Here is a 13,136-nt window from a genome sequence, read left to right on the forward strand (position 1 = left end):
GCATGTGGTGTTATTTCACTCTTGGGATAGCTGGCATTTTACAAGGCAGCAGTTAGCACTACCTTGAGTAGCTTTGTATGTCTGTGGCTGGTTTACCTCAAAATATGGTGAAAGTATGAGTGACTTGGGGGATTCTGAAGTGGGACAAGAGGATTCCTGAGGCTCCAAAGGGCAGGAACATACTGATCAGTATTCACAGGTTTTTCATTACTTAAGTGGCTATGGGGTTATCTGCTTTCTAAATGAAAAATGATGCTGAAAGAACTGCATGAATAAGGGCAACTTATTTCAGATAAGCAGATCTTTTCTTTTTTTCATTTACAGATTAAAACATTTCTGCTGTTCAGAATAGCAACAAGTAGAAGTTGAAATAAAGCTTATTTGGTATTTGACATCCTTGTCCATAGTAGATGAATTGTCACTAAACTACAAATGAAATCTTTTCTGCCCTTCTGGGTTTGTTGTTTTTTGTCTAAAATTGTACCACACCACTGTATTTGTGTATCTTCAACATTTGGGATCATCTACAGGGACTGTAAATTCAGTTGCTGAAGAAACAAAAAGTCAAGCTTGCCCTATTAGCTGCGTGTGCTGCTTTCTGTCATTTCTTCCTGCACAGCAGCAGCCTGCAAATACACATGAAACGGAAAGTATGAGCTGATCAGATTAAATTACTGTAAATGTTGTGGCTGTGGAAATGATACTGTGTAATTACCCCTTTAATTCCTTCCTGTAGCTACATTCTTATATGCTCAGAATTGCTAAAGCCTTTAAGACACTGTGTAGCGAGTTTTTAGCCTTTGTGCCTTTCAGATTCATGTAATCTGCCCTTTGTTTGTTTCCCCTGACATCTGTAACCATTGCTATTAAACCTTTGTTTTGAACCTTTTCATTATAGATGCCAGACCAGTTTGATCAGACAGTGGTGCTCAACCAGCTGCGCTATTCTGGGATGTTGGAGACAGTCAGGATTCGGAGGGCTGGTTTCCCGGTCCGGAGGCCCTTTCAGGACTTTTATAAAAGGTAATCACAGTGACTTGTGCACTTCAGGTGAGAGTCACAGGTACCAAATCAGTGTTCCCATGTTGGGGAACAAAGTAAAAATCTAATAAGAAAAAGAAATAATCTGGCAAAGATAGAACTTGTCTCCTAAATGAAGTAATGAGTGTTTTGGGGTTGACAGGTATAAAGTCCTCATGAGAAACTTGACTCTGCCCGAAGATGTAAATGAGAAATGTGCCGTCCTACTTCGTCTGTATGACAACACAAGCACTGAGTGGCAGCTTGGAAAAAATAAGGTAAAATAATCTGGCTGTGCATATTGTAGGGCTGGTGCTTTTACAAAGCTGAGGGGACAGGTTTTATACTGCAGAGCTGCAGAGGACCTACTGGACAACCTGAACTTTGCTCACAAGTTCCTCCCTGTCCCTCCCTCCCCCCCCAAATAAATCAAATAATTTTTATTAAAATAATGGTATTTTAATTTGAAAAATGAAACAGTCCAGTTTATTTTCAAGCTTGTTTTGCAAGTTTGATTTTGGACAACAGCTGTGTGCAGAGTTTCCCTCCTTGTGAGTTCATGCTTTTGGACTTACATGATGTGAAAGCGTTGTACTCAGGAGAAGATTCCCCATTGCAGGATCTGAGATTTCCTAAATATTAAAAATACATGGTGCAAAGAATTAGAGAGTGCATTACAAATCATCACTGCCAAGGATCATCCCCAGGCTCTCAGATGGCTTTCTTGTCTCTTTTTTTTTCCCCTGGGTAACTCCTTTGGCACTCCCAGGTCTTCTGTAGTGGAAAGAGAACAAAAACAAGACCCAGGAATAGTTTGATGAATTATGTGTTACACTTGCAGTTTTCTTGTCAATTGTTAGATATTGTGGGGAAAAAAACCCACCCTCTCATTACCATAAGGTAGCAGTAATATTTTGTAAAATCTGATTGATTTCTGTGTGAAGTGCCCTTCTGCCTCATCTTCTTCTCCCCACACCTGCATCGTTTGGAGGGTTTCCTCCATTCTTCTGCACACTTAACGACTCTCAGAGGGAAAGCTGGTTTGTTCTACAGTTATTGTAAGAGGTAGAATCTGAAATATGCTGATGTCAATTGAAGTCATCTTTCATCCCATTTTTGTAGACAATGGCATACAAATAACACAGTGATAACATTTGGCTGCAGAGCTAGGCTGTGCTTCCCATTATATTTCCAGATGTAGTGTATTAATGGTATTCATGCATGGAGCCTGAGCAGTGCTTTGACATCTTAGGGACATATATTTATCAGAACCTGAAATTGTTTTAACCAACTCATCAGGACCTTGGCAGGAGCCAGAGCTCTATTATAACTTCCCTTCCTGAGGTCTGGGCTCCTCCTCCTCTGGAGCTGCCTGCACATTTGTAAGAGTCTGCATAAACAGCGTATTGTAGAAGAGAACAAGAGGGCATTGGTTTCAGGCCGAACATGGGATGATGGGGCACTGTCCTGCCCACGTTATTTAAAAGGGGGATTTACAACACTGTGATGGTTTAGCTTCAGTGTGATTTTTTTTTTTTTTTTATTTTTTTTTCCTTGTCTTTTACATCTCAAGCTGCAGTGCACCTGCTCAGGAAAGCCTGGGCTTAACACGGGCTTAGCATCCATTTTTGTTCAGGAAATAGCTGAATGCCTTTCTGAAGCAGAGTTTTGTTGTGGGTTTAAAGCCAGAGTGTGGAGAGCATGGAAGGATTGCCCACTAAGTGAAAGAAAAGGCTTTGTCCATGAGTAAAAACTTGATCTAGAAAGAGCTGCTCGGTGCAACTTGTATCTTGGAACTCTTGAGACTTTCTGTGGGACTTTTTACGTTCCTTAGTATTAGGTGATTTGTGGTAAAATGTAGTTGCTTTTGAGCTGCATTCAAAACTCACAAGTGTGCCTCTCCTCAGGTACAATGCTGCTTTGGCTTTGACGATGGGCTTTTTTTCCCCCAGACACAGAGGGAAAAACTACATTTTTTTCTACTTGAACACCTTAAAAAGTCCAGGGCTTGGGTATTGGGTTTTTTTGTTGCTGTTTGGTGCTTTTTGGTTTTTTGGGTTTTGGTTGGTTGTTTTGTTTTTTTTCACAGCAAGGAAAAACTCAAAACACTTTCAGGCAGCATTCCTGCTTTTAGATGTTTTTACAGCCCTCCTCCCTTAGCAGAGCCCCTACTGTTTACACACTTTCCTCATCATCATCCTGTGGTGATGTTACTGTAAAACACCTAAAGTATCAGGTAGTATTTCTGCCTCTCAACTCAGGAAGTTCAGGCTAAGTCCTGCAAGTTCTTTGGCCTGTGTTACTCTTCGGTGGGAAAAGGCTGTTTAATGAATTATGTTGCCTTTGGAAAAAGCCTGCTCCTAATTAAAATTCACTTTAGTGTAATCAGGCTCTTTCCACTGAAATCCAAAGTTAGAGCATCATCTGCAGGTATTTTCTTCTAAGAGGAATGTATTTTGGTTTTTAATTCTCTGTTGAGGAAATGGTATGTTTGTCCCTGGATTCAAACCTTAGGCTTGCAGCTTGGGCTGACATTGGCAGCACCCTGCTGTCCTTTATATACAATGCTTTCTGCAGTTTGTTAAGCCAGAAGTTTTCTCATGTAGGTGTTTCTCCGGGAGTCCTTGGAACACAAGTTGGAGAAACAGCGAGAGGTGGAAGTCACCAAGGCAGCAATGGTTATCCGAGCGCACATCTTAGGTTATGCAGCCCGGTAAGTGACTAGATAAGAATATGAATAAACAGGCTTTGAAATAAATGGGTGGAGTGTCATGGAGCTAAATCCTTCTGGTGCAATACTTAACTTTTTCTAGGGACCAGGCACCCAAATCCTGTAATTGACTTTTGAAAATAGCAGCTGGTATCTTTGCCACACCCATGAATAAAACACAATGGAGTTTGAATAGGATGTTATGGAAGTTTGGAGGTCAGCCAGTATCCATGTAATTGTATCGTGGCTTTAGATCCATGGTAGGAACTCTGAATGGATGGCACCTAATGGGGCTGCCCCAAGTCACCAGCTGAGATTCTGTTTAATCTTTGCTTCAGCAAAACTCAGAAAAGAGTTTGGGTCTTAAAGAACTATGACATGAGGTAACTGATTGATGTTTCACTTGTTTACCTGGCTTCATGCATTACGTATTAGGTGGAATTGCTCATCCCATATGTTTATTTCTTTGCTTTTTCTGCAGATCAGTTGAGGACAGTTTAAGGAAACTTGTTTGCACAATGAGGTCATTTCTTTTCATGTGTATATTAATCCTTTCCTTATATTCTCCAGTATGTTACTTAAAAACTATATTGCTTTTTTTTTTTTTTTAATGACAGAGCTATCCTGCAGCTCATGATACATGTTTTTATAGTTGTGGGATGACTATCTCTGTATATTCTTTCTCCACATGGGTGCACACACTCAGAGCTGTCCTTTTAGCATCTCCTTGTCAGGGGCATAAGAATATGTAAGACAGGTGTAATGTGCATTTACTTAATGAAGACACAGTGCTGACACAGAAATGAAAGAATCTCTTCTCAAAGGGGGGAGAATGTGAAGGAGAATGGAGGAACCATCACAGAACTAGCACTAATAAATTGTTTTACTATCATGGGCTCATTATTGCAAATCACCATGGCAAAACCTCTTGCCACTGCTCATTAGTTCCTTGTTTCCTTAGAAATCTGCTATTTTTCTCCCAGGAAGCGGTATAGAAAGGTTCTCTACTGTGTGGTTGTGATACAGAAGAACTACAGAGCATTCAGTGGGAGGAAAAAGTTCCTGTGCCTGAAAAAAGCAGCCATAATCCTTCAGAAGCAGCGGCGAGGCCAGCTTGCTCGACGTGTTTACAGGGAGCGACTAGAGGAGAAGCAGAGACAAGAGGAGGAAAAAAGAAAAGAGGAGGAAGAAAGGTGCAGTATACTATCTTGCATCACTCTCCTGTCTGTGCCATACCAGATTTTGGTCTGAATAGCCTTTAGTTCAGGTTAATTGTTATCAAGTGATTTTGGAAACCCCTGCATCTTGTGCTAAAAGATGCCTGTGGCTATCATGGTAGTTTCATATTCACAAACATATTCTTAGTGACCTTATTTTTGGCTGTTTTTTCCATATGGCAGATGATCTTTGCAAACTGAGCTATTGCCCTAGCAAAGGTGTGTGATGAGCTTATGTTGAGCTTGATTTACTAACTTCTTTTCTTCCCTCACTTTTAGGGAAAGACAAAGGCAAGAAGCAGAGCGTCTTGCCCAGCAGGTAAATTATATTCTTTATGCTTTCAGCCATCCTGTTTATTTGAGTATCTCAACCCAGCCATTAAAAAACTAAAAGGCATCTGTGGCATTTAAACTAAACTTATTACAGGAGTTGGCAGATAAAGCAAAAGGAAACTTGATACAGTTGTTTGCATGGAAATTTCTTTCACCTCATGCTTCATTTAATTTCTGGCAAAGACCGAACTTTCTGCACGTACTTGAGCCTTCCCATATCTGTGAGCAAATAGAATCATGCTTTAGTTTTTCTTCTTCTTTCTTTTTGCTTTTGATGTAGGGATAAGGGTCCTTTTAAATGGAACAGCATGGTGGGAGCATAGTGCTTTTGAAATAAATAAGTGTTAAAAAAGGAATCTTGCATTGAAGTGCTTTATTTTAAGGGTTGGGTGGTGGGTTTTTTTTTTTTTTTCATTTATTTTATTTTGAATGCAGGCTGAAGAAGAGAGAAAGAAGCAGGAACTGGCTGCCATTCAAAAAGCCCAGAAGGAGGCAGAGCTGAAGCAAGAGGTAGAGAAGCAGAAAGAAAGCAGGCAGGTGGAAGAAATCCTGCGGCTGGAAAAAGAAATTGAAGACCTGCAGCGTGTGAAGAAGCAGCAGGAGCTGTCCTTGACAGAGGCTTCATTGCAGAGGCTGCAGCAGCTTCGAGATGAGGAACTCCGGCGGCTTGAGGATGAAGCATGTCGAGCAGCCCAGGAGTTCCTGGAATCCCTGAACTTTGATGAGATTGATGAATGTGTCCGAAACATCGAGAGGTCTCTCTCTGTGGGCGGTGGGTATCCTGCTGAACTGACTGAACAGACTGGAAATGCCTGCAGTGAAAAACCCAATTTTAACTTCAGCCAGCCATATCCTGAGGAGGAGGTAGATGAGGGCTTTGAAGCTGATGATGATGCATTTAAGGATTCGCCCAACCCAAGTGAGCATGGCCATTCTGATCAAAGGACCAGTGGCATCAGAACAAGCGATGACTCCTCAGAAGAGGATCCCTATATGAATGATACCGTGGTGCCAACAATTCCTACTGCTAGCAACACCATGCTTATACCTCCTGCCCATGATACAGTCAGTCTCCACAACTCTTCAAGTGGTGAATCCACATATTGCATGCCAGAAAATGTATCATGTAGACCCCCAAATTCTGTGGAACTTATTTCTCCCGATGGAGACTATGATTACGACCAAGACGATTATGAAGATGGTGCTATTACTTCTGGTAGCAGCGTGACCTTCTCTAATTCACACAGTAGCCAGTGGTCACCAGATTACCGATGCTCAGTTGGGACATACAATAGCTCTGGAGCATACCGGTTTAGCTCCGAAGGAGCTCAGTCTTCTGTAAGTATCACTGTTTTTATTATCTAATAATTAATATGTGCTTCCTGATTTCTTTTTTTTCCCACTGTACAGCCTTAGAATCACTGTAGCTGTTGTTACAAATGTCTGCGTTGTGCAGTTTGACTTGCTTAGACTGTGTGTGGACATAGTTGTCTGTTGCCATCTAGATGCCACTGGGGTGAGTGCATTAGAGTTAGAAGCAGCTCAGATGGTGCCTGCAGTCCTAAGCTTATGCAAGGATATGGTTCTGTTTTAATGCAGAACTTCACATTATTTGGTGAGGAGCTCAGTGCATGGCCTTGGACATAATTCATAAGCAAAATTCTTCTCTGTGCATATTTGGAGTTAAGGTACCAGGTGGGGAATTGTTTTCAGGAAATAAAAACCAGATTCTGTTATGCGTGCAAGTTGCTACAGTATGGAGGAATAAAACTGCTTACAGAAGTCCCTGAAATGCCAGGTTTTTCAATATTACTCGGAGAGTAAATTTTACATGATGACAAATGTTAAAATTATATAGGCAGACAGAATACTTCTGTGAGACTGGTTAGGAAAGTAAAAAACTATTTCAGCAACACTAACTTAGAAGGAAAACATTTACACTAAAACATATATAGTTGATGTACTGAAAACCAGTCATCAAAGAGCCATCCTGGTCATTGGGATAAATTGGCAGCTCTTGCCTAGGACAAAAACACTTTTAGCTGTTTCTGTTGAGGACTCCTTCCTGTTGCACAACTCTGCGTGTGTTTGATACAGAACAGAAATTCTGGTTATTTGGGGTGAGGGTGGAGGAAAGCTATTACTGCAGCTTGTGGAATATGTTTGTTTTTCAAGACTTTTCTAAACTGTTACTCACAGCACATCAGTGATAGAGGGAGGTTGCACAAGGTAGCATAACTTGGCCATGCTCTTGCGAGGGGATAACTTTCCTGAGCAGTTACAAAGCTGGTTTATAGATTTCTTACATGAAATTAGGGCTAATGTATAATCAAAGAGTTCAAGCTGCACCTTACTATGATGTACTCCTTCCTTTGTTAACTGGGCAAAAAGCAATGAGGAGTCATGCCCTTCCAATACATCATAAGACGTTTTAGCTGAGGACTCCTAAACCAGTTTTATCTAAACCCTACCATGAGAGATCATTTCACCTTTGTTTCCTCTTTTCTCTAGTTTGAAGACAGTGAAGAAGACTTTGACTCCAGGTTTGATACAGATGATGAACTTTCCTACCGGAGGGATTCAGTCTACAGCTGTGTCAGCCTGCCCTACTTTCACAGCTTTCTGTACATGAAAGGTACTGGGTGAATCAGAATTTGCTAAATATACAAAATAACCAGAAATGTTTATTATACCTTGAACTCCAATTCCTGTACAGTTAAGCTATTTTCTTACTTTTCAAAGGAGGGTGGAAAAGTAACTTAAATTTGAGCTGTTCTTAAATTAAGTTACTTGCAGTGGCTTACATCTAGCAGTGTTTGCCCCCTCTGCAAAGGAACATCAACACTTTGGGCTGCCTGTTTCATTTTACATCTTTGCTGGCTCGTAAGCAATTGAATATCCAGTATAAATATAACAAAATAACTCACAAAGTCAGGTTGTGCCAAACTTTGAGGAAAACTGATTCCTGCTCCCAAACCCCTGTAACATAGCAGCATTCTGCATCGCAGGCCAGTTTTACTGACCTCAGTTGGCAAGAAAGGGTATGTGTGGCAAAGGGGCATGAGAAACTGAAAGCATATACACAGGAATTCTCTGGTTAAGATTGTTGGTCTTACCTTCTGATGATTGATAGTAAATTAACATTTAGATGAATCTTTGGTACCCATCACTGTAGTATAACTTTCCTGGAATAGGAACAGTGATGAATGTGGGCACAGCTATGTTTGTGTGAAAAATAATGCAGGCATCACTAGCAGGGCTTTTACTTTCTGACATAGTTAGCAATAAGTTGTGGAATGACAGGAATATATTGGCTTGGTTATGGTTTTCATGGCTGTGATGTAACTACAGTGCAAGGTGTATTCTCTGCCTTACAGCCACACTTTAGTATGACTGAGCACACCTTAGTGTATTTCCTACTCTTACATGTAGCTTTTTCAGGTTTTGTGGGTTTCAGGTGAATGTTGTTACCCCTAAATAACCTGGAGAGAGGACAGAGTTTAACACTTAACGTTTTCAGAGATTGTCACTGATACATTGAAAACAGTGTTAAAGATCTGATTCTCAAGTGCAGTAAGACTTTTTAATAATTTATTATTTATATATATGTTATGTATAAGTATATATAATTATATAAATGCTACAAACATGTTTTTGTTATGTATAGACTCGCTGTAATCTATAAGGTAGACAGCAATATTGGTGGCCTTAAGGATACACAAAAGTAAAATCTTTGGTTTTGTGGCTTATAGCAGAGACTCAGTTTAAGTGTAGCATCGTTGGTCAGCATCTTCCAGCGTTAGTTTGGTCACGCCGCTTCTGTTTTACATTATAATTGCTTCTCTTACCTAGGTATAAACACACATCTGTCTTTCTTGCCAGGTGGCTTAATAAACACATGGAAGCGACGCTGGTGTGTCCTGAAAGATGAGACCTTCCTGTGGTTTCGTTCCAAGCAGGAAGCACTTAAGCAGGGTTGGCTTCACAAAAAGGGGGGTGGATCATCTACACTTTCTAGAAGGAACTGGAAGAAACGATGGTTTGTTCTCAGACAGTCCAGGTTGATGTACTTCGAAAATGACAGTGAAGAAAAGCTAAAGGGTGCCATGGATGTCCGAACAGCCAAGTAGGTTTATATGGGGTTTTGTATGTTAGGCATAGTTCCTCTTAAATACTTCCTGAGTCTTAATCTGGGAAGATGTTTAGTGCCTGCCTTCAAATTGTGTGAATGCAAGCAAAAAAGTGTGTGTGATGCAGTTACTGAAAGCAAGTGTTGTCCTTACTTGGCTCTCTCTTTTGTCCCCAGAGTGCTCAGAGCTAAGCCAGTGCCAAATACTTCAGAAAACTGCTGCTATAATGAACCTGTCTATGCTTTCTCCCAGACTAGAGGCCCTACTTAGTCTGTAATGATTCCCAAGGCAATTTGGGGCATGTTGCCAAGTCCATAGCTGCAGGCAAACCTAGAATGAAGAGGGTGGAATGAATAGGCCCTGAATATATTTAAGTTAGCGCTGGTCAAAACTGTATCTTCTGTGTGAATTTATGATTTTTTTTTTCATGTTTGAAATAATTGTGTTAGTGGTAGAAAAGTCTTTAAAAATGTGTACATTAATTTTAAAAAAATTACTAGACCTAACAGTAACTTACATCTGGTAAGGTAACTAAAGTTCCTCGTACCTTAAAAATCTATGCTTCCTGAAAAACAGTTTTCTAAGGGATGGTAGTTTTTCCTTCTAAACAGTCAGTGTGCTTTATGAACTTTTTATTATCCAACCAAATTTAAAAATTAGAGTGTGCTAACACTGATAGTCTCATTTCTGTATAAGTGTGCCTGAGCTTTCTTCAAAGGAAGAGAAAAATAGCAGTGGCTGTAGCACTTCATTCCACTCTGCTTCTTGTAATCTGCAACTGTCCTTTTTATTTTGTTAATTTAACAGAGTACTTGAATTAAATTGAAAGCTTACATTAATCTTTTGTTTGGAGGTCCTGGCTTGAGCTCGATTTCAAGCAGGGCAAAGTAAATAGCTTCAGTGAGCATCCTGACTTGCTCTTGTAAAACCAGTGGGCTGCTGACTGTCAAGCAAATCTCTGAATAGACACTGAAGTTCCTACCACTCTGTCTCATGTACCACAGCATGTATCTAGCATAGCTTTCTAATATGTTTAAACTGTCTTTTTTCTGTTGTCACCACATTGTTTCATTGACTGTGCCTTACTGAAGTTTATTGCTGAATGTACCTTTAAAATTGTCAAAGGTTGTTGAACCTAACTGGAACTGTAAGTTCAATCAATGACTATTTGTGTATAAAACAGCTAAAAGAAAGGGGACTTGTATTTAAAGATCTGCATGTTATGAGAAATAAGCAATAGCTTTTGTATGTAACTTTAATATTCACTGAGTGCATTCCTAACACATTGTCTGACTTACATATTTCACCACTCCACATTAGGGACCCTGTGCAAATTATATTAATCTTAGGCTGATTTGTTTAAAACACAGAACAGGGAGGTATTCTGTTGGACACTGCTCAACATAGGGAGGGAAGGAAACCAAATTAAAGAAAACAGGACAGAACTATAGATTTTTGTTTAAATAGCAGACAAATTGTCCTAATGAGCCTGATAAGCAGAGCTTGCATATATTGTTTATAGGATAGAGATTTAAGAGAATGGTATAGCTGATAAGGAAGTATGGCTAGTTAAGGAAATAATAAGCTTCAGACAAATACAGTAAAACAGCAAGAAAGAAATCAAGTTGATTCAGGAAAACCTGATTTAATACTTCAAATATTCCTTAAAAATCTTGTGGTTCATGGCTATTTAATATACCAGTACTTAGATATCCAAACTACACATCAGAAAGATACAATTTTTCAGCAGATGAGTGTTCAGCTTTTTCTGGAAGCCATCTTTGGAATTGTCTTTATGCTGGCTCACAACCACACAGAATCACTAATCCAGGTTTTGTTTGCTTTTTGGTTTTAATCTTCAAGAGCTTTGTTTTTAGCACTCAAAAAATTACTTGGGTATGCAGCCAGTTGAGAAATATGTTCATTTCTCAACTCAGTCATCCTTGCCTCTTTTGAGGTTCGATAGTGCCTTTTCTTTAAAGGCATCATCTCTTGTTAAAACAGTAACAAAGTAGTCAACTTGGTGTAGTGACAGTAATCATAGTTAGAATATTTGTACAGAAATAGGCAGAAAACACAGCTACAGTTTGATGAATTAATACTGTCTGATAAACCACATTGTGAGCCTTGCACATGAACCTGCTGAAGGTTGACTCCTGTTATTTGAAGTGTCAGTGGTTTGTGAGCCTCTTGGCAGAACAGAATTTTCCAGACATTGACAACCTGTAACGCTTTATCTTTGCGCTTTCTTTTTTCAGAGAGATTGTTGATAATACAGGAAAAGAAAATGGTATTGATCTAATAATGGGCGACAGGACCTACCACTTAATTGCTGAGTCTCCTGAGGACGCAAGGTATGAAATCTCTGTGCCAGTCTGACTTGTGCTTGTCATTCATTTGTCCACTGTCACAAAACATTGAGGCTGTGTTAAACACATTGCATTTAACACTTTTGAAAGGCCTGCTGAGAAAAAAATCCCATGACAGAATATTAGTGGGGAGAGTTAGACTGATAGTGAAAATTTTCCCCAAATTTGGCTGTTATCAATTTATTACTAGCAACTTTCTGAAACACAGTATGTGTGTAAAGAGGCAGCCATTGATGCTCCTCTTGTACGTTATCCTGCAGTGTTTTGCTGCATAGATTAAATCAGTATTCAGAATCCTGCAATCTGTCTGAAAGAACGTACTGTTCTTTCAGGGTTGGGATCTGTTTGGCTAAGCAGAGCCTAAAATGTTTTCAGATAAAAATTGGAATGGGGTGACTGGAATTTATGGTGAAAGCATGTTTGTGAATAAGAAGAGCACGCAAGAGAGTTTTTCCCTTTCTGCTTATTTAGGAAGGGTCTTACCTTTCTTGCTAAACGATCTATATCAAACTGCAGGGGGAGCCTGGCAGGTGAAGAGCAAGCCAGACTTGTCAGATTGGTTTTAGTGCATTCTTAAAAGAAAATCCTATACTACAGTTCATGCGAGATAATAATATGCTTGTCCATAAAAATCAGGCATTTGAATAAAGTGAACTCAGTAATCAAAGCTTATTACCCATTGCCTTGCTGCCTCTAGGCCAGAATACAGAATGCGTATGTCAACATCACTTGAGCTACTTTGCTGTGAAGCCTTGAAAGTTGCTTTGTATTCTGTTCTTTTTAAAGGTACAATACCTACCTGTATCACAAGACCCCAAGTATAAATTTAGCAATGCTTACAGTGCAGAATCACTCTTCATTTTTTAGACATCCTTAAAATTACCATTGAAACAAGTTATGACCTTTCCAGCAGTTCTTGTTAAGGTTCTTGTGTGATTTGAATTTATTTTAAAATGAAGGCCTAGCTGAAGTCTCTTTTATTAGGCTTGTGTTCCTGCCCTAGGGACCAATGAGAAATTATCAGCATAAAGACTTGTCTGTTGTCGTGCATCTCTTTCATTTTTTTCTTAAACACGGAGGAGGAGTGTACTTACCAGTGTATTTCATATTTCTTTTTTCTCAGTCATCCCAAAAGTTTTTGATGACGGAGGTGTGTAAGCATTTGCTTGTGTAAGCTCTTAAGTCAAAGTCTTGTTAGTGTTTGGCATTATTTAAAGTAAAGTACACAGTTATTGGACTGTGGTGGTTCTGGGTCTACTACTGAAAAAAGTATTTTGTACATGGGCTAAATTGTGATCTGAGCTTGCTTTTTGCTAAAATTAAGGGAAAAACCAAGAGAAACATGACCCCCACACAC

The 13,136-nt window shown here is 39.6% G+C and overlaps 1 protein-coding gene across 1 annotated transcript in view; it reads left to right on the forward strand.

The window, feature by feature from the left end:
• Positions 1–13,136, forward strand: part of MYO10 (myosin X) — a 157,036-nt gene that overhangs the window by 125,022 nt on the left and 18,878 nt on the right. The window contains exons 20-28 of the mRNA XM_065667576.1: positions 899–1,023; positions 1,184–1,298; positions 3,627–3,733; positions 4,714–4,923; positions 5,227–5,266; positions 5,716–6,618; positions 7,792–7,915; positions 9,163–9,406; positions 11,669–11,764. Coding sequence (XP_065523648.1) covers positions 899–1,023; positions 1,184–1,298; positions 3,627–3,733; positions 4,714–4,923; positions 5,227–5,266; positions 5,716–6,618; positions 7,792–7,915; positions 9,163–9,406; positions 11,669–11,764 — 1,964 coding nt within the window. The remainder of the gene's footprint in view (positions 1–898; positions 1,024–1,183; positions 1,299–3,626; positions 3,734–4,713; positions 4,924–5,226; positions 5,267–5,715; positions 6,619–7,791; positions 7,916–9,162; positions 9,407–11,668; positions 11,765–13,136) is intronic.

Source organism: Lathamus discolor, chromosome 2 (genome assembly GCF_037157495.1).
Source record: "Lathamus discolor isolate bLatDis1 chromosome 2, bLatDis1.hap1, whole genome shotgun sequence".
Taxonomy (NCBI): domain Eukaryota; kingdom Metazoa; phylum Chordata; class Aves; order Psittaciformes; family Psittacidae; genus Lathamus; species Lathamus discolor.